The sequence below is a fragment of the Hydra viridissima genome, unplaced genomic scaffold (genome assembly GCF_058129835.1).
Source record: "Hydra viridissima isolate aposymbiotic clone 2 unplaced genomic scaffold, HvirCarnegie_v1 scaffold_1, whole genome shotgun sequence".
In the NCBI taxonomy this organism is placed as follows: Eukaryota; Metazoa; Cnidaria; class Hydrozoa; order Anthoathecata; family Hydridae; genus Hydra; species Hydra viridissima.
The window spans coordinates 13,034,167-13,058,599 of record NW_028324300.1 but is presented as its reverse complement, the minus strand read 5'-3'; the positions used below and the strand labels follow the sequence as shown (position 1 = coordinate 13,058,599).

The 24,433-nt window shown below is 29.2% G+C and overlaps 1 protein-coding gene and 1 pseudogene across 2 annotated transcripts in view; both read right to left on the bottom strand.

Moving 5' to 3' along the window:
* LOC149893407 (stimulated by retinoic acid gene 6 protein-like) overlaps window positions 1-12,548 on the bottom strand; it is a 36,790-nt pseudogene extending 24,242 nt beyond the window's left edge. The window contains exons 1-13 of the transcript XR_016445512.1: window positions 12,359-12,548; window positions 11,814-11,934; window positions 11,366-11,444; window positions 11,135-11,263; window positions 10,937-11,040; window positions 10,446-10,519; window positions 10,210-10,271; window positions 9,875-10,022; window positions 9,717-9,792; window positions 4,820-4,916; window positions 2,395-2,443; window positions 2,205-2,322; window positions 2,003-2,101 (exon numbers count right to left, since the gene is read on the bottom strand). The product of XR_016445512.1 is annotated as a stimulated by retinoic acid gene 6 protein-like (transcript). The remainder of the gene's footprint in view (window positions 1-2,002; window positions 2,102-2,204; window positions 2,323-2,394; window positions 2,444-4,819; window positions 4,917-9,716; window positions 9,793-9,874; window positions 10,023-10,209; window positions 10,272-10,445; window positions 10,520-10,936; window positions 11,041-11,134; window positions 11,264-11,365; window positions 11,445-11,813; window positions 11,935-12,358) is intronic.
* A 3,067-nt stretch (window positions 12,549-15,615) lies between these two features.
* LOC149893406 (uncharacterized) lies at window positions 15,616-16,689 on the bottom strand. Its single transcript, XM_090100254.1, has one exon. The coding sequence runs from the start codon at window positions 16,687-16,689 to the stop codon at window positions 15,616-15,618; it is 1,074 nt and encodes a 357-aa protein (XP_089956380.1).
* Window positions 16,690-24,433: the final 7,744 nt, after the last annotated feature.

The window sequence follows — 24,433 nt, the reverse complement described above, 5'->3', positions numbered from 1 at the left end:
GCCTGTTCTGATGCCTTTTTAGTCTATTAAATACCTCTATCAACAAACACCGGAATATCCTTTTTAAGAAATTGACAATGTTAATGTACACTTGCTTTTAATATTAAAGGTTATCGAAATTTCGTCCTGATTCTCCAATTTACTTTATATTAGCGGCAATAAAAATAAATCAAAATGTATGTGGTGCGTTAATTTTGCGGTTTAGGTTTATATAAAACATTTTGTGACTGCAAAAAGGATTTTGAAAACTCTTCACTAAAATCCCAAATAACTGACTGAAGAGCACTGTTAAATATGACAAAAGATCAACAAATAGCATATTTACAGTACCTAACCTCACTTCCAAAAACAAAGACAAGCAAAAAGTTATCACATCTTTCATAATGCATCATTTCAATATAAAAACGCATATATAAGACAAGATCTATCCTTATCTATAAAATAATCTGAATGAGCATTCATAGTTTTCACAGATTTTTACTTCTAGATGAAAATATTAGAAAAAAGACGCAGCTCTAATATTAATTTCACTGAAATCGACAAACCAACAGACTTTTCAATTCGACATCCTATAAACTTTCATAAATGCTTAGTTTCATAAGTTTTTATCATTTTTATTTTTCATAATTCACAAAGGAAACTTCAAATGACATAAAACTCAGGTCTTCTTTCGAAATTGAGTAAAAAATAAAATTCCACGGATGGCTCATGAACTCTTTTTATATTCTGAGCTAAAGTTTTGCATCTTTGTTTCTTATAACAAAATAAACCAATCGTAAAAATTTTGGACATTTCTGGAAACTGTGTTTTAAAATTTTAAACGAGTTGGGTGATTTGCTGTGAAAATGACTTCATTTCAATTTCTAAAGTATGCGTCATAATCCTTCTTAAAAGCTGTTAGAAAACTTGAATGGTGTATGACATAAGGGTTTTATAAACTTTGTGATATTCATGTGAACATGTAAAATAATATTGTAAACTCTTTTTGAATCTTTGAGAACTTTAAGTGAGTATGAATTCATTGTTCAAAGTGAAGGAATAATATTTCGACTTTCAACTTTAATCAACGAAAACAAACTTTTTTGAGCTAAACGAAAATCAAAAATTCCACTAAGATACTAACTTCTCCATTTTTTACAACAGAATTTTCTTTTTAGTTTTTGAAGTGAAATATTTGTAATTCAGGAGTTTATCAACAAATATGAGACTGCTTTTAAACAAGTCATTTTAGAGAATCAAATTATTTGAGCTAATTTGACTGTTTATGAACAACTTGCACAGAATACCAATTCTGAAAAAAGAAATAGGTGGCATTACTGAGAAAAAAATGGTACTGCATTATTGGTTTTTTAAAAGATATCAAATAGTATGAAAATAAGTAACTTTAAACATAACAAGCTATTCAGATAATTTGAGCAATTTAAGATTTCATCAAAAGAGTAAAGATAACTTCAGATAATTCAGATGTTAATCATAGTTTCTAAATTCTTTATTACAAGTAACAGAACTCATGAATCAAATTAAATGATCATACAATATCTTTTTATTTGAATAATCCACTTTCATAATAATTTCAAAATTTTTCTATAGGTTTTCTCCGAAGGCTTTTTATCCAAGGTTCTAATAGGTTGTGGACTACTGTCATATGCAAACAGTTCACTTATTTATAATCTAAATATTTAACTTATGGTAACCAAACCAAAGATAGTAAAATACTGTAATTTTTCACTAAATTTTCAAAACCTAAACAAAACTTTTATGATATTTTTAACATATTACACTAGTAAAACATTTTTACATAAACAAATTTAAATAAAGAGGTCAAAAAATACACAATTTTTTGTATGCAGACAATATTTGTTAAAAAGACTCAAAGGTTTGTACGCAGACAATATTTGTTCTAAGAGTAGAAGGTTGGGGACCACCACAAAATTTATATATTGTAAGATAAACATCCCATGATTCTGTAATTAAAATTTTTGCAAAAAAAACCTTTTGATACCTATTATCAACTGCTAAGGTATCTTTATCAATTAACAAAACAAATCCAGCAAGTATTTTTTGAAGAAATAGCAGAAGAAATCCAATAACAAATGCAGGCCTAAATAAAAGAATTTAGAATCAGTTCATCTTTCTTTTTCATTTTTGTGTTATGTACTTTCATGGCTAAACAAAAGGAATTAAAATAAGATTAGCTGACATACCAAATAGAGATGATTTGATTCAAAAGAAAAGACTTTTCTTTTCTTGAAAGTGGGAGAATTATCTGAGTTGTGATGATCAAAAGGACAACAAAAAACAGTAAATTAATAACCAAGAAACCTAAATGATTGATAAAAATTAAAATGATTAAAACGAAAGATTTAGTTATAAAAAAAAGTTGAAAGGACTCACCCCAAATTGAGTAGGCCACCTGATACCCAGCATATTTCATACTTGCAGCCTAAAAGTAGTTTATAACAGCTAAGTAATTCTAATAATCAAAAACATAACATGATAAACTTTATTAAATTAAAATTTAATAAGGTGCCCTTAGCAAGGCTAATTATATAAATTTCAATATATTTACTTAATAGTAAAGTAGTTAAGTAAATTAATTATCTTTTATTATAATTAAAAAAATACACATACATATTTACAACTAAATAGTAAAAATAATCATAGTTATTAGAGAAAATTATCAAAAAATATGTGACATTAATGTGAGGCTAACTGATCATCAATGACCGATTTACAATAAACTAAGTTGCTCAAACAGTGCACCCACAGTTGGTCTTCTCCTACATCACCTTTTTAATGAATTATAGAGGAACAAAATGGAGCTTCCATAAAGATTTACAGTTAATTACATTAAAGGTTTATTTTCATTAGTAGTATTGATGAGATTATTAAATTTGGCTTACTTTCTATCAAAAAAAAGGAATGCTCTTCCTAAACTAAAAGTATTGTGGTACTCTTACATCAAAATTAATCATATTTTCACAGAACTGAAAGACACTTAAAACTAGAAAGTAATTAGGTAAACAAATATGAAGCTTTTTGACTAAACCATGCAGATTATGACGGACTTAAACATAAATTTTCAACAAGGCGTGAGAGAAAATAAGGAAAATGTTTAGCAAGAAAAAAAAAAAGTGTACCAACATTTCCGTGAAAAGAGGCGACTGAAGTAATAGTACACGAAGTCGGCAATTAATGAAAATGTTTAAGATTCAGAACATGAAGAAACTGCTATTAAAGATCTACTAATTGGCAAGTATTATGATAAAAAGGAAGACCATTTTATAAGAAAAATGTCCCATTCACACTCAAAATAAGCAAAACAAAGTGACAAAAATGCAGAGTTTTTGTAAGTTTAACATTGGTTGTCTTCATTGCAAAAAAATTAAACCAGTAAAGCTCAATATTGTTTCACCAGTCCTAAAAGACGTTGCGATTGATATCTAAAATATAATATAATATAAAAGTTTAATATTCAGAGGACATAAAACTTCAGAAAATCAATACACATTTTTTAAGTTAAGGAACACGGTTTGGCCTTATTGTTTCTTAATACTTTCCCAACCTTCTTAACTTCAGGATTCAATTTGAAATATATATTCTTAGAAGCATAGAACCCAAGAAGAAATATGCAAGAAAGTTTAGTAATTCATGATATCTCAGAAGAAATAAAGCACAATTATTCCCTATGGCTTTAAATGAAATCAAGTAAAAAGGATTTAAACTGACAGTTTATTTATAAAAGTTTAAAATATTCAAGAAACATTAGTGCCAACTACAACATGAATGGTTCATTTTGATAGTAAAATTGTATCAAGGGTGAGCCTGGCTGACAGGAAGTCAATACAACATTTAGTTCAAAGGTTAAAACACTATCAATGATTTCTAAATATTTTGTAACAACAGGAAATCTTAATGGAAATACATTTGTTCAAGTGTTTTTTCTAGATTGGTCAGCAGGCCTTTGTTTAGACTAAGCAAGTTACAACATTGGTCTTATTGCTGTCATTTACCAAAAATGTGAAACTGCTTTTAGCCGTGGAGATAACAAAACCATAAAATTTTTTAGCATAATGTCAAGAACTTAACGGCTGCATTTTATCTGGGTGAAATTGATGTTAATTGTTTAAGCCATCCTGGAATCTATCATCACTCCAGATGGATGTCAAAAGGAATGTAATGCTTTAAAATTTATTTGTTTTATAAACAATTTAAACTTACACGACACATATATTAGGTCTTTGCTCACTTGTCTTTTTATTACTACCATTTTTGACTTTTGTCTATTTCAAGTTTTGGAGCCTTATGGTTCTGCTGACAATCAGGTAGTAGATACTGCAGTTAAGAAAATGAGAGAATATTTATGATTTTTCAGAGAAAAGTTGATCAGACATTCGGTATCTTGAAAAAGAGGTTATAATTACAAACCTGAAAATACCATAAAAACTAATCTCAGAAGAGTTGATTAAAAGATACTTAAACATTTTTAGGCAAATACTTTTTCAGATTATTTTTACATGAAAATTTAGGCAAACCTGTTCACTATGCTTAAAATTAATCAAATTTCTTTACTTAAAATCCAGCTACATATTTTTATTTGTAAACTAAAGACTCTAAAAAATTTTCAAATGAACTTCAAACTGACTTCACTTTTCGTAAAATATAACATTTCAGTTATTTAAAGAATGGAATCATTGTATCCTGTAACTTTGATGCTTCAAATACCTTATAAAACTTTTTTCATTGCATGTTCTTTTAGTTAGCAATAAAATGAAATGGTCAAATTAATTTAAAAAATGAAAAATAGAAGGATTCTTACCATAAGATCAGTAGGAGCTGTCAAGTAAAGTTTTCTTTTGTGAAGTGAGTCCGGTAAAAATGACCAGTCACCTTTTCTTAAACTTAAGATGTGAAACCTTAAATTTAAAAAAAGATTTTTAATAAAAAATAAAAATTTCTATTTCAGTTTAGACCTATAAAGTTGTGTAATTAAAACGACTAGATTTCCTTAACGGTTTTATATATATATATACATATATATATATATATATATATATATATATATATATATTAGGGCTGTTCATGTGAACACAGGAAAAAAATTTTTTTCTCGGATTTGAATGCATAGTTGTTTATTTTGTGCCATTTGACATAGTAATTGACTGTGGAAAAAATCTTTCCAATCAGATAATGTTTAGGGGGTGCTCAATGACCATAAAGTTTTACGAAAAACGTCAAAAACGTGTAAAAAGTTCCAAAGTTCCAAAAATTTCTAGAACCTGGTTAGTTAGATTTTTTCCACTGAAATATTGTCTGATTGCGTGCTATATAGATTAATTAAAGTGCAGCAGATTAACTGTCATCAGGGCACCAGACTAAAAAATGTCTGCTAGTGTTTAAAACAACTGTGTTTATATCATTTTGTTAAAATTTTTATTCATAATTTTAATACTATTATTTAACTCAATTTAGAATTTGTTCAAACAGAATAAAAAGGTTTACAAGTATAAATATTATTTTTATTTGGAATTTCAGTTTGACAACAAATGTATTAATATTTTGATAGTACCTAACCTTAGTAACCTATTACAGAAAACTAGCATGGTAGTCTGGTAGTGTATTGTTTGTTATTAAGTGCAGATAATAATAATTTCTAATTTGAAAATATTTATTTAATTTCTTTAGTAATAATTATTATAATATATTGCTGCTGCTGCATAAACCAACAACTGAATGATAAGTTTGTATAATATGGTATTGAGTTTTGATTTTCTCATAATATTTCAGTTATCATTGAAATGGCAGCATCATCTCGTGTTGCTATCTCTACACGACTTCAAACCAAAATCTTTTTAATTGGACAACCAGAGCCAAATCTTCCAGATAAAGTTCTTCCCTTAACATCTGATGTTTTAAAAACATTTTTTTATCATCTTAATTCAACCAAAAAGTCAGTGCCTGAAAGTCTTAAAACAACTGTTGATGAACTGATTATTATTTGGAATAAAGTCCGTATTCCGACAGCATTTCATCCGAATGTAGTCTTAAAGTTGAAAACTTTAGTCCAGGAATTTAAATTAATAAAAAAAATAAATCCAGATTGTCAGATTCTCAGAAATCGAGAGAGAAATCATTTACAGACACCATTGGCCTACTTTTTGACATTGTCCACAAGGATGCTGAAACCATGATCAGAATTGAAGAAGATGAAGAATTTTTATTGGATCAGAGATGTCAGAGAAAAATGGTGATGTTTGGAGAGGACAAAGAACTTTCAAAATTAGAAGAAAGAAATGAAGCAAGGAAACAAGCAGAGAGAGAACGAAAGCTAAAAGAAGAGCAAAGACAATCTGGTGCGAGTGCAATAGTTCCTGTTATTGAACCTTTACATGACGAAAGTTATAGTGATGACAACGATAACGGTGCTGTTGATAATGACAAAATGGTTGATAGAGATTTTGAGATAGAAATCCCTGTTTATTACAGACAACAAGTCAGTAAAGCAAGTTCTTCAGGGTCAGCTGAATCAAGTTTAGCAAGTACTCCAAAACGACAATGTATCTTAGATACAATTCTTGACTCGCCTGATGTTTCATCAACATTAGACAGAATTAATCTATCTGACACAAAATTTACTATACTAGCAGCAGCAATTGCAAGGGCTGGTGGACAGAACCTCGATGATGGATCATTGTCACGTTCTACAGTCCGTAAAAAACGAACCTATCATCGATCAAATATTGAAGCCACTGTTCGAACTGAATTCTGCGATTTGGACAAACCACCATTAATCGTCCACTGGGATGGCAAACTGATGATAGATCGTACAAATTCTGCAGCCCCTAAAGCAAATGTTGACCGGCTATCTGTAGGTGTGACAGGTCACAATGTTGACAAAATACTTGGAATAGCAAAACTATCAACTGGAACTGGAGAAGCCCAAGCAAAAGCAGTTATTCATCTGCTTAATTTCTGGGACATAATTGGTGATGTTATTGGAATGAGTTTTGATACTACAGCCTCTAACACTGGCTCCAAAAATGGTGCATGTGTAGTTCTAGAGAAACATATAGGTAGAAATTTGTTATATTTCGCTTGCAGACGCCATGTTCATGAGATCATAGTAGCAGGAGTGTTTGGATCACTATTTGGACCATCATCTGGTCCCAACATACCTCTTTTCCAGAGATTTCAGCAATATTGGCCCAAAGTTAATCAAGGAAATTTTAAACCTCTGGATGACATTCGAATGAAAATACCCCTGGTGCAAGAACTACAAAATGAAGTGATTGCATTCCTCAAAGAAAACCTGCATGTTAAAATGCCAAGGGATGACTACAAAGAAATCATGGATCTCTGTCTGTTAATACTTGGAAAACTGCCTGATCAAGAAGAGAAAAATTATCATTTCAAGATCCCTGGTGCTTATCACATGGCTCGCTGGATGGCCAAGGTTATTTATTGTTTTAAGATTTATTTATTTCGTGAAGAGTTCAAGTTGACCACAAAAGAGGAAAAAAATCTCTGTGAATTTTGCTTATTTGCTTGTCTGGTTTATGTAAAATCTTGGATATCATGCACAAATGCCAGCGATGCTCCAGTTAATGACTTGTTTCTGTTTCAGCAACTTAAGCAGTTTGCAGTTGTGAATAAAACGATTTCCGAAGCAGCAGTCAAGAACTTTCAAAACCATTTGTGGTACCTTTCACCAGAATTGGTCCCACTAGCTTTGTTTTCAAACAAACTTCAAACGGAAGAGAAGCAAAAAATGATTTCCAACATGAAATTTCACGGTGAGAACTGGTCTGAAAGGTTGATCAAATTAAAGAACATTGAAAGTTTAGAGAAGAAATCTCTGGACATGCTGGTGACATCAGTTTCAGCAAGTGCGTTGCGGTCAATGAAGGTTGATATTGATTTTCTGTTCAACAACGATCCAGCTACCTGGAATGATTCCCCAGAATACCAAGAAGGAAAAAATTTAGTATATTCATTGAAAGTAGTAAATGATGCTGCCGAACGATCTGTGGCTTTAATGTCGATGTTTAATGAATCGATTACAAGGAATGAATCTGAAATGCAGAGGTTAATTCAGGTGGTTGAGGATCACAGAAAGCGAGTGCCAGATGCCAGAAAGTGTACTCTGAAGAGTTATAGTCCTCGCTAGCATTAACATTGCACGAACTATAATATTACGATAATTAAATGTTAATTGCTCATATGTTTTTTTGTTTATAATTCGTATTTTAATCAATGACAAAGAGTCAAAAATCCTAGTGTTTTATTTTGGAAAAATTCTGATATAACAAAAACCGCAGAACTTTAGTCGTATTGCAGTATTTTATTTCATTAATTTCTCTGCTAATAAACCAGTCTAAAGTGGATGTGGATTGTAATTTGTATTCAGAATTTAATATTTAGAGATAATTAAAACTGATCAAATCTGAAAAATCTAATTAACCGGGTTTTAGAAATTTGTGGAACATTGTTACTTTTTCCATGTTTTTCACATTTTTGGTAAATCTTTATGGTCATTGAGCACCCCCTAAACATTATCTGATTGGAAAGATTTTTTGCACAGTTAATTACTATGTCAAATGGCACAAAATAAACAACTATGCAATCAAATCTGAAAAAAAAATTTTTTTTGGACAGCCCTAATATATATATATATATATATATATATATATATATATATATATATATATATATATATATATATATATATATATATATATATATATATATATATATATATATATATATATATATGTATATTTATATATATATACACACACACAGCTTATACACAGTTGTACAGGTTACAAACATTTTTAGAATTCTCTAGGGCGATATATATAATATCTTCAGCAGTCGTTGTAACATAAGTACAATTTTTATTTTGCAACATAAAAACAGCAACTAAGATATTGCCCATAATTACAATTAAACGAAATCCCTAAAGCTTTTCATCAAATAAATACATTAAGTTGTGCAAGATATATTAAGCCAACTGGTTAGTTTTTAGCATTTGGATAATTATTAGTAAATTGACAAGTGCACCTGAGTATTCTTGCACTATTGAATATGCATAAATAAAAATTTTTCACACCAAAAGCTTTTCAGTTTTAATGTTAGAGTTTAGTTGCTGTCAGTTTAGCTATCATTAGCTTCAACGGTGTTCTTAATAGCTATCTTGATATATATACTTGACAAAACTGTTGACAACAAACAAATATTAGCTAATCTTTAGTACTATTGTTAAATTGCATGAATGAAATTTAAAAACTATGGATAAATGCAACTTGTGTGCATTGGATGCATAGAATACACTGTAGTGCACTGCAGCTGTTTTATCCAACTTACTTCCTGATAGAATAGCACTATTAATAATTTTGGTAACCAATACTGAACTCACTAATGCGTTTGTAAAATATGCAAGAACATCTGTCAGATATTATTGATTCTTGCATAATATTTAATCTTCACCCTGTAAAATTTGACAAGCCATATAAATTTTACTGCTCTTCTTCAGTCTGAAAATCTGCAGAAGAATACCTTGAGCTGTAAAAAAAAGTATACTATTGGACAGAAACAATTTCATAAGGTATTTTTTAGGCCGCCTTCTTAAACCATCAAGAAAGAAACTTAAAATTATAGTCTTTTTTTCAATATATATTCTTAAAACATTTTAATTGAAAAATTCCATGAGTTACCTGTAACACTTTAAAGAATTAACCATAACAAAGAAAAAGAAACTAACTGAAAGGAATACAGACAGCCATATTGAAACTAAAATAATTAAGGTTTAAATGCATAAAAAGTTTGGTATCTTTTTGAAAACCTATAGGAAAATATCACAGTAAATACTTACTTTTTGTGCAAACTATATAGCGATTAATTGAAACCATAGAAAAGTCAAAATGCTTTTGAATGAGTTTCATCCAAGTATCATGAAACAAGCCTTCGTTATCATTAAAACCAAATACTATCTCATAGATCGACAACATACCTATCAATAGCTGTACAATAATAACAAATAATGACATCAATATTCCTCTCATAAATTTGTTTTTTTTAATTAGAATATAAATAAGTCAATTAAAAGTAAAAATAATTAAACACTTAATCAAATTTAGGATTTTAATATATATTTCTAAATTTAGTAATAAACATAACCCTAAAATCAGTGAAGCAACAGTTTCATACTATATAAATAAACAAAGAAGATACGAATGCTGCTGATAAAACTCTCAAAGAATACTTGAACTCTAAAAACAAAATTAAAGGTGTTAGAAACAAGCTATAATATAAAATTGGTATTCTATACCACAACACTTCTGTTAGAACTAACTTTCTTAACCCTTCTCAAACACTACAACCCCCATATTAGTTTCAACAAATAAGAGCAAACTTATATTATTTCACCTGTTGCATATTTATACCTGGTTTATTTTCATAAAGTAGTGACATAAGCTTCAATTTTATTTGCTTAGCTCGAGACAAATCACCAATACCTCTAAAAGCCCAAAATAACAGTTTTAACGCACATGACTGACAAATGCATTTTATATGCAAAATATAATACAACTTTCAAGAGTGAAAGATTATTTTGATAAATCAAAATGAAAGTAATAACTCTTAATGTTATCATTAAAATATGTATCAACATCTAGTATAAGTAATTACAAATCTCTTATAGCATTTGGAAATGCTTGAAAATTTTTTATTATCACTTTTATAAAAGTGTTTTTTTTTTTTTTTGTTCTCTTTTCATTTTTTAAATTACAACAGAAATTGTGGAAAAGAAATGCAAAAGAAATGTTTGACTTGGTACTTAATATACTTTAAGTATGAATAGTAGTTTCTCTGACCATTTCTTCTTTTTTTGCAATTCATCGGTAAAAAAAAAAAAAAAAGTGTATTTAACACGTACAGATCATCAGCAACCCTTGGTTTGCCTTTTAAAAGTTTAATAACATGCTTGTACATATATTCATTTCTCCAGTTTGTATCTTTTATTTGCATCCAACTCAAATTCTAGAAAGAAGATATATATTGATTTGCAGATAATTGACTAACATGTACTAACAAAAACATTTAGGAGTGCAGAAAAACTTCACAATGTATTAACCTTTCTATCTTCTTTAAACATTAATCCTGACATAATTGTCTTTAAAACCATTACAAAAAACTTTATTATTAACAGCAAAAGGCAGATATACTTTGGTAGATCCATTAACATGTAAAATATTCCGAATCCCTTAAAAAAGTATCTATTTTTAAAATTTAAAACAGCCAGAAAATTTAAACAAAACCAGAAGAATTCCAATTAGAAAAATGTTCTAAAAAAAAAAATGCTTACATTTACATTTAACATTACTTGTAAATCTTTCCAACAAACTGATATTAAAGAAACCTTAAGATCTATCTCATAGACAAACCTAAATTCATCAAGATCTGTTAACCAGGGTGTCTTTAAAGATGTAAATCAAAATCATGGGTAAATAGATAATATGAATTATACAAAAACTTACATTAAAATTAAATTGAAAACTAAAAGTCTTAAAAAACCCTTTTGATTGTAAACTAAGCACCTTTCAATTAATTGTAGTTTAGTAGCTTTAATAAGAACAGATCAAAAAAAACTTAAACTAGATCCTTTTTTAAATATCCCATTGTTTCTATAGAATATCCAGTAAAACTTAATATTATAGTAGAAAATGTTATACAAGATTACATTGTATGAAATATAACAAATGAAAACAATGCTAATAAAAAAAAAAAAACAGACACATTAAAAATCAACTCACCACAATAAGGAAAATAACAGGCCAATCAAACCACCAACAAACTGATTCTTTAAGCTTTGGCAAATTAGAAATGGGGCTCCAGATACAGAAATTAAAGCAGAAAATACAAACTTCATCAATACTAAAAGTAATAGTAAAACTTTATAATAACTGAAAGCTTATAAGTAATCTTCAAACTTTATTATATAAAGTCTCTTGAATATGCTTTACTTAACAATGCAAAAAGTGCTTTTAAATCTTACAGCTATGTTTTAAAAAAAAAAAAAAACCATTCTTTTGACAGATACATGGGATGAGTATATTCTAAGGATTATCAAGGAACTCACAATAACTTCAATCAAAGTTGACAGTTTTATTCATTTTTATGACTATAGTACATATGACATTATCTTTTAACACAAGTATAATTAAGGTAATAAATACAAAAATGGTCTAAACTAGATTTTTTTAAAATTTTTTGTAAGATACAGTTCATTTTCTAAAAACCATATATTATTTTAATAATTTTAATGTTTAGTCTCTATAAGACATCTTTTTTACTTTACCTGAAAGATAAATTGGAAACAAAGATATCTGTTGCGCTATATTAACCCCAACAATATCAGTATAATCAGAGAAAATAACAGAAAAACATGTTGATACAGTTAAGCCAAATGACAGAGTATAACCAAAGCGATTTTCGTATGAGTCAAGCATGTTAACAGGTCTAAAATATCATTTATATTGTATAATAGTCTGAAAAGATTAAAAGTTGAACAATAAATTGATAAAATTGTACTCAGTAAACAAAAAATATTTGCTCAATTCATACGTAAGACAGCCAGGGCGACCCCAACAAAATGATTTTCCTAAAAACTTTCTTTTAGTGAAAAACATCATCATTATCATGAAGATATACTAAAGAACAAAAAACTATTTTCAATTGTTAAAAAAAGCATAAAAAAACAAAACAAATAGCAAATAAGAATCTTACTGCTAATGAACAGGTAACAGCAAAAACATTTGCATTCAGTCCAACAAGATCACAGAGAGGAGGATCGGCAAGATGAAAACTGGAAACAAAGAAACAATCCTACATGCATAACCACATTGGTGGAGGTGTATAGATGCATTGATGAATAAAAACATACATACATTTACATACAGACATACAGACATACAGACATACACATATACACATATACACTAACACTCATACACATACACACATACATGCATGCATGCATGCATGCATACATACATACATACATACATACATACATACATACATACATACATACATACATACATACATACATACATACATACATACATACATACATACATACATACATACATACATACATACATACATACATACATACATACATACATACATACATACATACATACATACATACATACATACATACATACATACATACATACATACATACATACATACATACATACATACATACATACATACATACATACATACATACATACATACATACATACATACATACATACATACATACATACATACATACATACATACATACATACATACATACATACAAGCAGTAGAAGTAATTGTAATAAAAGTGATAATACTAACGCTGAAAACTTATAATGCTGAAAATGAAGTATTTTGATATATGAAACTTTTATCTTATTCTAACCATTATTGGCCTGAACTTAATTTATAAAAAGTTTGCAGCATATAAAGAGGAGAGCTTGGATTGTAGAAAATACAAATAAATTATTTTACTTACCAAGAGGAAAATATCTCTCTTATAGTAGCATATGATTTCAAACTATCTTCGAAGGTATCAGTAACATTTAAAATACAAGATAGGGTGGTGTTAAAGAAGTCTGAAATATTATTCTTTTCAATACCTTTTGATTTAAGAATATCTTGAATTTGGTTATTACTTATTGAGTTAAAATATTCCAACAGATCACTTGGCTCACCATAGATGTTCAAATAACCTTTTTTGTTAATTTTTGATGCAATAAAAGAAATGCTCTTTGGAGTCAGCATGTCTATACAGTCTTCTAAATAGTTTTGAAATTAAGATAAATATTTAAATTAAATTTAAAAAATCATAACTTTTAAAATAATTGGTTAAAAACATTGGTAAGAGAAATGAAAAAGATAAAAAAATGCTATATCACGAAGACGCTAAAAACTTATAATGCTGAAAAATTTCGTTTTATGATATATGAAATTTCCGTCTATTTTAAACCATAATTGGCCAGAACTTAAATTGCAAAAAATTTGCAGCATATAAAGAGGAGAACTCAGATTGTACAAGTTATTCATATGATTGCTGATAATAGCAATTTGTTAAAATTAATATTATCAGCAATAATACCTTATTTAGCTGATTTAGGGGCTGAACTTATATTTAAGTTGTTACCTTATTTAGCTGAATTAAGGGCAAAACTTATATTTAAGCTTAAATTAGAGGCACAACATTTTTTATTAAAGATATTGAGTTTTAAAATCAACATATTTAATAAAACTAAAATTTTTCATCAGAAAGATAAACTTCTTAACTGAATTTCAATGACAAATATAGATAAAAGCCGTCCGCACGTTCATACGGTATGCACCTAGGTGTGACCACTCCGAAGCAACTGAAGTTACCCCCTCTTTATCTCCCCATCCCTTCCCTTTTTTTTTTTTTTAAAGATTAATCATGATGGAGAATTTTATGCTGATTCAGAAAAATATAAAAAAGTAGATCTGAAAATTAAAGAAAAGTGCTCTAATTTCATTGTCAAAGTTTTAAAAAATCCCGCTATAAGGGCTAATTTAAGCCGTTTTGAGAATAACAAGTTAATGATGTATTAGCCAGCTAAAGTAACTCGTAAACAACATAGTTTTTACTTTTGAAACTTCATTTAAACAAAAACGAAATTTAAAAATATAACCTACAAAGCGTTGTCATGATAAAAAAAAAAAAAAAAAAAAAGACCGTACGATACGATAATTATTTATCGATTTGTTTATATTCTCAAATTTTTGATTAGACCTTTATTTGAAATCTTAAATAAATTCCATTTCATTATGACATTTTTTAAATAAAAATGGTTATTCTGATAGAAACCAATTATGTTTATTACGCAAGGTAACGGTAATTAATATACGTTAAATTCCAAACCATTATGAAAAAGATTTTTAACGAATAGTGAATATTTGGGTTATTCGTATTGTAAAATTAATTGTAAAATCTCGAGGAAAAAAAAAACTGAGCGCTTGGAGAGACAATATATTTTTTAACTGGTATAAATGCAAGAGTGTCTATGCTGCTCCACCAACAAAATATATGCTCCACCATCAGAATTTATAATAAAAAAGAGGATTTGGAGAGCACGCACCAATAAATTGACCATTAACAATAATAACAATAATTAAGTTACAAATACTACATTTAACAACACCCACATATAATAATTAAGTAATAAATATCACTTTCAATATGCTTCTTAATAATTAATTTTTTACTGTCACTTTTAACACACTCATCCCCCCCCCCCCCCCTCTTGTGGCCTTGTCAACAATATTTGTCTTTTAATTGTCTTAGACATTGTCCGTCAAGAGCTGCCTGTCGGGTTAGACGTTTATTAGTTGACCTGAGCGCCGCATCATTCTGCCCAATATCGGTTTTTCAAATTATCTTTATGTTTGCTATTTTTTTCAATATTGCATAAAACTGTTTTCAGTTCTTCATAAGTAACGAGGGATTTTGCCCAGGAACTTTAACAGTGGTATCTTAACTCATCGTACCAATCTTTCATAAAATCCTCCCCACTAAGGGAAAGCAGATAGGATAAATTTTTGAATAATCTTATTATCTAAACAAAACTTCTTTACTTCAATCGATTTAAATGTTTTAAAATTGTCATAAGTAATGCTATCAGGTATGCCCCCGCGGGCAATAAAGCGTTTGAGTGCTCGGAGGAAAGCAGGGGTCTTCATGTCAGGAGTTAATTCCAGATGAGCAGCACGACTAGACGCACAGGTCAAAATCAAAACGTAAACCTTAGATACCGCATCAGTTTTTAAATAACTTTTTACATATAAGGGTCCAGCAAAATCTATGCCAACAGCTTGAAACGAAAACATAGAAACATTACCACGATAATCGGGTAAGTCAGGAGTTTGGGGAGGCAGCATTGTTCTTCCATTAATCTTCTTACAAATAACACACTTACGCAGAACATTCTTAACAGTTTTTCTTCCTTTAATAATCCAAAACCTTGCTCTAACTTGACTTAATGTCATTTCAATACCATGATGCATAACACGTTCATGGGCGTCACGAATAATGAACACTGTAAAATAGCTATGTATTCCATCACGTAAAATAATCGGATATTTTTCATTATAACTCAGTATCGAATTTCCAAATCGTCCTTTTAATCGCAATATATTTTGTTTGTCAGTAAACAACTTCAGGGATGAACTTAGCTTCTTGTAGTTATCTTGATTTCGTAAATAAAACTGTTCAACTAATAACCATAAATTAAATGCCATATCATATTCATCAAGTGTCAATATATTTTCTTTAATTATTCCATTGTTCTTCTTAATTGTTTTTATCAAATTACTTGCAAATCTATTCACATATCCAGTTACCATTATAAATCTGTTCAATGTGCTATACTTCTTAATGTCTATCAGAACACCAATATTACCACTACTCACAGCCTCAACCATACTTACTCTATTCTCATTTATCTTATCTACACCCTTCGACTCAATTAGAACTTCATCCACATTCAAACTATTCTCACCATCAAACAATCCTACTTCAACCTCCTCCTCACTTAAAAATTTAGGTTCAGATAACCAACTATCACTCAATAGCTTAAAACAAAACATATGAGTTGGAATCTGCTGGATTCTCCAATCCTGCTACATGCCTCCATTTCTTCCTCTCAACTTCTCTCCTAATCACAACAACACGATTTTCCACCCAAGGTTTCCTAGTTTTCTCCTATCTTTCATCCAATGCAAAGCCACTTCAGAATCTGTCCAACAACTAACATTTCTAATAATTACTCGATTTTCTATTACTCGTTTCACTTCTCCGACTAAATTGCTCAACAGCAAACAACCCAACAGTTCTAACCTAGGAACAGACAACTCTTTCAATAGCGCTACCTTTGTTTTGGCTGTCAAAAAAATACTCTTACAGCAACACTCGTCTTAACTCTAAGATAAACAACTGCACAATATATCTCTCTTGAGCTATCACAAAATCCATGTAACTCTGCCGAATTTATTCTCTCCTCAACTCTAACAAATGCAAATCTCTTTACTCTTAAAACACTCAACATTTCTCAACAGTTCTTTTCACTTAAACTCAATCTCTCTACTCACACTCGCATCCCACTTCTTTTAATTTCTACACAAAGTTTGAAAAACTGTTTTTAGTCTGGCTGTTATAGACGAAACAATGCCTAATGGATTGTAAATTGATACCGAAATTTTCAGTTCCCGTGACATTTTTATAAAGTCATTAAATTGGAAAATAAATTCATCATTTTCCGAGTCCCATTCAGTTCCTAAAACTCTTTTATACTCATGATCACTTTTACCCAATTCTGTTTCTAAGTAAGTACAATCATCAAAATTTTTTATTGAGTTTTTTATTTCCATATTACTTATCATTTTCTCATTAAAATCAAAATAGTTTTTTAATTCTTCGCTGTTTGCTTTCCATTTCCTTAAATTGAAACCACCTTCAGACATAATTGTTTTAGACTTTTTTTAAAATTCTTTACCCTTCGTTACACTTCCGTTCCAGATGTGACCTCATCAACGTATAAACCTTCAACGAATCTTTTTTACAAACTTTCCATTAGATTTTCATATTTTTTGATGTGATCTCTTATTGTTCCATTTTATAAAAAAAGGGCTACTTGTCAGTCCAAATGCTACTCTTAAAAACCTATAAAAAACCAATTCTGAGTCCTGTTTTGCGTCAACATTTTATACCAGAGAAATCTTAAATGATCTTTATGGTCACTAGAAATTTCTATATTTAAGAAAGCTTGTTTAATGTCTGCTAATATGGCAATATAATTTAATTGGAATCGCAGTAGTACATCAAATATTATTGATAATAGATTTGGCCCTGAATAAAGACAATCATTCGAGGACAATCCATTGTTTGAACAGGAAGCATCAAATGCTGCTCATATCTAAGTAGTTTCCTTATCTTTTCTTACGACTGGCCTGTGTGCTAGGTAGTGTGTTTTTCCTGGTTCCTAAGCGATTTCATTGTCAGGTATTCTTTCAATAATTTTATTCGTTTCGTATTCTTTAAAAATAGCGTCATAATCAGTTAACAAATTCTTATCACTCAATTGCCTTTTTAACCTATTTAGTCTAATCTCACAAATTTTATAGTTATCTGGTAAACAATCGTGATCTGGTTTAAAAGGAAGCTTAGTTACGTATCTCTCACCGTTATGCATAATATCATTTTCGAATTTATGTATCACACACTCATCAGTGGATTCCACTTTCTCCACACTCCAAAATTTTTGTAAATCACTTCTTAGTTCATTAATCTCACTGCGCACATCTTCCACACTCCCTATTAAATTAATATCAATGAGTAAATTCATGATTACTTTCTTATTAACATTATTTACAGAAGGCATTGGGCCACTTAACACCCATCCTAGAACAGAGGAAGAAGCTACAGGACATCCCTCAACCCCTCTAATATCCTTACATTTCATAAATTTATGGTACAAATTACACTCTACCAATAAATCGATAGGAAAATATTTGGAACCATCATCATAATCAGCTAGAGTTAACTTTGAAATATGCGGGTAATTTTTACACGCTTGAGATATCTCTTGCCTCTGCAAAGGGCTACAAATAACTGGGACACAAAGAGCCTCGACATAGACATACAAATTAGCATTTCTATGTTTTACCTTAAGTTGAACAACATCGAGCATTTTAACCGTGGAATTATTAAATTGACCGAATGTTTTTATTATTATAGCTTCTTTCCTTATAGTTTTTAATTTCAATCTTCTACATACATCTTTGGTAATATAAGACCTCTGACTACCGCTATCAAATAATATTCTGAATACTCCACACTCACTCCCTAAATTAAAAAACTTAGCCTTTGCTGTCTGTAGCAAAATGCTATCACACACACCTACAAGAGTTGCACTAGTTTGGGTTTGCTTCTTATTCCAAATGGAGATGTGGTGTTTTTCATTGCATTGAAAACATCAATAGTTAGAACGACAAAATTTTGATATATGACCTAATTTTAAACAGATGAAGTATCTCTTTTGCTTTTTTAGAACTTCAATTCATGAATCTAAATTCGTTACTTTTAAACAGTGAGAAGGCTTATGGTTTTCTGAACAATATACATATTGTAAAATTCTTTGTTCTGGTGCTCTTCTGTTTTGTGTATAAAAACCTGATGTTGTAAAGTTATTTTTGTTTCTATAATTATGAGAAGAATTTTGCTGTGCTTTTTTCTTTTAAAGAATCGTATTTCAAATTTTTATGTTAATTTTAATCATAATTTAATTTTAAAAGATATTTGGCACAACACTCTTTAGCTTGTAATTCATTGTAATATTGTAAAAGTCTATCTAAAGTCCACAACTCTCCGGAAAATTTTCTTGAAATTAAAGTTGAAAGTTCATCAGGCAGTTTCTCCTTAAGGATAGAAATTAACAAACAGCCGTAAGTTGTTGTTTTTATTTTTAGAGATCTAAGATTACGTACGCAGCTCTCTATGTCACTGTAAAGTTTTCTTAATTCTTCTAGATCATTTAAATGTTTAATTTTCTTTATTTTTAACAAAGAATCCATATGTGCTGAAACTAAAGCTTGTGTATTCCCGTATCTGTTAGTCAAGATTTCAATTGCCTCTGTATAATTTTTCTGAACTAAGTGAAAGTCCTGAAATAGTAGCCAATGCTTGGCCAGACATATTTTTTTAAATAGTTAAATCGATCTATATCATTTAAACCTTCATGCCTATGAATTGATAAATTACATTGATCCCAAAAACCCTGCCAATCTAAGGGATTCCCATTAAAAACTGGCAATTCTAACTTAGGTAAAGTACACTTTGATTTATTTAAACTTTTAACAGAATCTTTATACTTTTTAATTTTAGTATCACTCCAGCCATCAACTCATGATAACACTCAACTACTTTCGCACTCTCCAAAACGTCATTTTCAATTTCCTCTTGATCTAAATTATTTAATATTTCCTTATCAATATTGTTTAATCTCTCATTACTCTGGCTTAAATTATTTTTTAAACCTATTAAGTTTAACTCCTCACTCTCTAATTCCTCTCTTATTTTGCTCAACAAATTTCCAAAACTTGCTCGTAACGCTCTCCTTCTGGCTACTTTCCTTCCTAACGCGGCTACCATTTTTAAATAAATATGCACAACAACTCAGAATAAAGTCAAATTTTTGTCACAATCAACACGACCAACAATTAAATTCTAATTCTATCAAATATTCTCAAACAAAATTACAAATAAAAAACTCTACTTATTTCAATGTTCAACAACTCAAACTTTATTTAACTCTTGATAAACTTCTTTCTTTAATCATTTAATTTGGTAACTCTTCATAGTTTTTCATCGGGCGCCATGTAAAATCTCGAGGATAAAAAAAAAGACTGAACGTTTGGAGAGACAATATATTTTTTAACTAGTATAAATCCAAGAGTGTCTACGCTGCTCCACCAACAGAATATAAAATGAAAAAGAGGTCTGTGGAGAGCACGCACCAATAAATTGACCATTAAAAATAATAACAATAATTAAGTTACAAATACTACATTTAACAACACCCACATACAATAATTAAATAATAAATATCACTATCAACATGCTTCTTCATAATTAATTTTTTACTGTCACATTTAACAAGGATTTTTTAATACATTGACCTCAAATTAGAGCACTTTCCGTTAATTTTCAGGTCTATGTTTTTATATTTTTCTGAATCGGCATAACATTTTCAATCACAATCAACCATTAAAAGAAAAATAGGAAGGGTGGGAGGAGGGGGAAACCGCAATATTACCACTAAGTCCTTTGATGTAAGAAAATCCTAATTTAAAAAATGATAAGTTTTGTATATTTTAAAATAAATCTTTAGGGAAAAAAAGGTTTTTAAGGTGGTGCATACAACAAAAAATTCAAGATTTTCAATATTTAAATTTTCAATTTTTCTGGTCTATTTGATATTGCTGATTCTGAAAATAAGATCAAAATTAGATTAAACAGCATCTAAATTAGTCTAATTTAGCATTTGAAATGTTTATAATTTTTTTAGGCGAAATCCTTAGCAACGGTCTTAACAACCAGGGTGATAGCTGAATTTATTTTATTTCCTATCTATATTTGTATTCATTCAGTATTGAAATTAACTTTATAGCCCATAGAGCTTCTTGTTTTGACTTTAAGACATATTTCCAAGCAACACAACCACAGTATTTCCATATATTTACTGGATGTATGTAATGCAAATGAGGTTAAGTTCTCATTATTGAATAAAACCAAATTTTGTTACTTATAATGGGCTCAACTAGCAGATAACTGAAATCAAAAGATAGAAAAAGAAAATTTTAAGGTAACAGATTCACTCAAAACCAATTAAATTCTGGTTTGTCCAAAGCTATAACAAAAGAAACTACCGAAGTAAATAGTTCTGCATCAGCTAAAAAAATGAAATATGGCGACCATTAAAAATATAAATAATCAATATATAAGTATAGTCAATATTCCTGCTGCTGTTGCAGTTGAAATCAAAAATGTTTTTAGTTATAAAGATTTAGGCAATGATACTTTACTTGAAGCTTGTCTTGCTGGTGAAACATAAAAAATGTTAATGAAGCTTTATATAGTTAATATAGAAACGGTGCCCTAAAGAGGTTTTTGTAGGAAAGTCATTAATTGATATAGCTGTAGCATCTGCAGTGCTATATTTCAATGAAGGTGCTTATGGTTTGTCAAGTATTTATCATAGCTTAGGTTTGCAACCTCGTCAATTTTGTATATACGCCTTACATAAATATGAAATAGAACGTTCTAAAAAAAAATCAAGTAATAATGTTAAAAAACGAAAAAAAGGCTTAAAGTAATAAAAAAGAGTTTTGATGATAAAAATAGTGTTACAGAAGGTGTAATGTATGCTTCTTGAACTTTTTAGACATAATATTAATTGTTTAGATTAGTTTTTATTCTTTTAATGAGTTTTTCTCAGATTCACATTTTCTTAACTTTGATCCTAAATGACTTAAAGTCTGTTTTGTCAAATTTATTGAAATTTTCAGGATTCATTCTTTACATTGACGTCTATGTTCTAAACTAAAAAAGTATTATTATTATTATTTTTTTTTTACTTGTTTTCACATCCATTTTTGTACTTCTTTTTGAAAAAAATTAACCAAATTATTGTAATTGAGCAAATTAAAGGTATACTTTGGATTTATTAACATTTTTTTAGCTCAGAACATGGATTGCACCATTATTGATTAGTTTGCGAAGTTTTATGTAAATATCTTATTGCAATAAAAAGATATATTGGAACAAAAAATTTGCATAATTAGGGTATTTGCATAATTATTTTGAAGAACAATTATATTCTGTATTTATTTTATTTGTAATTTTATTTTTGTCAAAATGAATCACAAAGACATAACTAAGAACCAATATTTTATGATACAATTTTTTGAGGTATGTACCACCTTAATTTAAATAGATATTAAGTTATAATAAAAAAATATTTAATATTCCCGAATTTTTAATTTACATTGTACAAAATTTTACATAAATGTCACATTTGGACTTTCTCACAATTTAGAACTTTCTTAGGTCACGCTACGAATTTTGAGCTAACCAACAATCTTTTTGTTTTCTATGATGTTAATAATAATAATAGTTAATGCTGTTGAGATAAAGCGCCAGGCAATACCTATGACAGCCGGTATATATTAATTATTGTTCAGTTTTAAATAACAAAGTGTTAACGATAAGCTTTCTTGATTTTCGTCTTGTTTGCTATTGCTTTTAAATCGACCAAGTTTGATTTGAAGCTGTTAAGTGTAATTGATTGAATTGCTTCTGCTGGTAGACTATTCCATCCATAAACGACTCTATTACTGAGAAAATATTGCCTTTTTATACAATTTCTAACAAATTCAGGTTTCAATTTATGTTTTGCTCCTCTAAGGTTAGATGCGGGACCTGATGAGCAAATAGAGTTCATTGCTTGATTTTGTTTAATATCAATCTTTTCAATACCTTTAAATATCTTGAATTGCTGGATCAAGTCACCTCTTAGCCGCCGAGTCTCTAAAGTTGTCATATCCAAAATTTCTAATCTTTTTTCGTACCGAAGATGTCTTAAATCCGGTATCATTTTGGTTGCTCTTCGTTGAACTTTTTCTAGTTCATTAAAATCTTTTGTATAATACGGACTCCATACTTGAATCGAAAACTCTAGATTTGGTCTAGCATACGTACAATACAGTGTTTTTATTAGATCTTTATTCTTGTACTTGAATGTATTATTTATTAGTGATGGAATACTATTTGCTTTACTGATTGCTAGTGATCGACCGGAACAGATATTTTGCCGGAACCGGAACCAAACCGGTAATAGATTCTAAATATTCCTAACCGGAACCGGAACCGAAAATAAATCCAAACCGGTGTAGCGTTTTTAATTTGCTGCCATTAAAATTTTACTGCGCAGCAAAATTCCAACGTAAAAATTTTACTGCGCAGTAAAATTTCAACGTTGGAATTTTACTGCTATCGTTATTTTTTTACTGACTTTTTTAATATACAGTTTCTGGCGTTTATTTTTTTGGCGTTTTCAAGATGTACAAAAATATTAACTTTCATGATATGAGGAAATACTTGAATGACAAAAAGTTTCCTGAAGGTGTAAATGAGAGAGGAAAAAAGGCAAACTTTAAAAGGCAATGTAAAAACTTTGCAATTATAGACAACAAATTGATGTATTGCAAAAAAAATAAGGGAAAATGCATAGCTTTACATAAAAAAGTGAATCAAAATCTGGCCTGGAAAGTAAACTATCATTTAATGTATGCATTAAATAATAAAAGTTTCATTAAAAGAAAAATTAAAGTACCCTTAGTTTTATAAAACATGTATATTTTTACCCGCCCCTCCCAAAAACTTTAACATCTCTTCTTTTCTTGATGACAGTAAAAAAATAACGAGCGCAGTAAAATTTTAACATTAAAATTTTACTGCGCAGTAAATTTTTTAACGTTAAAATTTTACTGTGCAGTAAATTTTTAACGTTAAAATTTTACTGCGCAGTAAAATTATAGCGTTAAAAATTTACTGCGCAGTAAAATTTCAACGGAGTAAAATATTAACATGACACCAGAATAGGAACCGAAACCGGAACCGAAAATAAGTAATATATTTTTAAAAAGTTAGCTCTAATTTAAACAAAAATTAATGTAGTAAAAATAACAAAAATTTTACATTTTTTTTTAAAGTTTTTCCGAAACCCAAGGCATAGAGAAGCAGTTAGACAATCCAAAAAAATCATTTAACACCTAA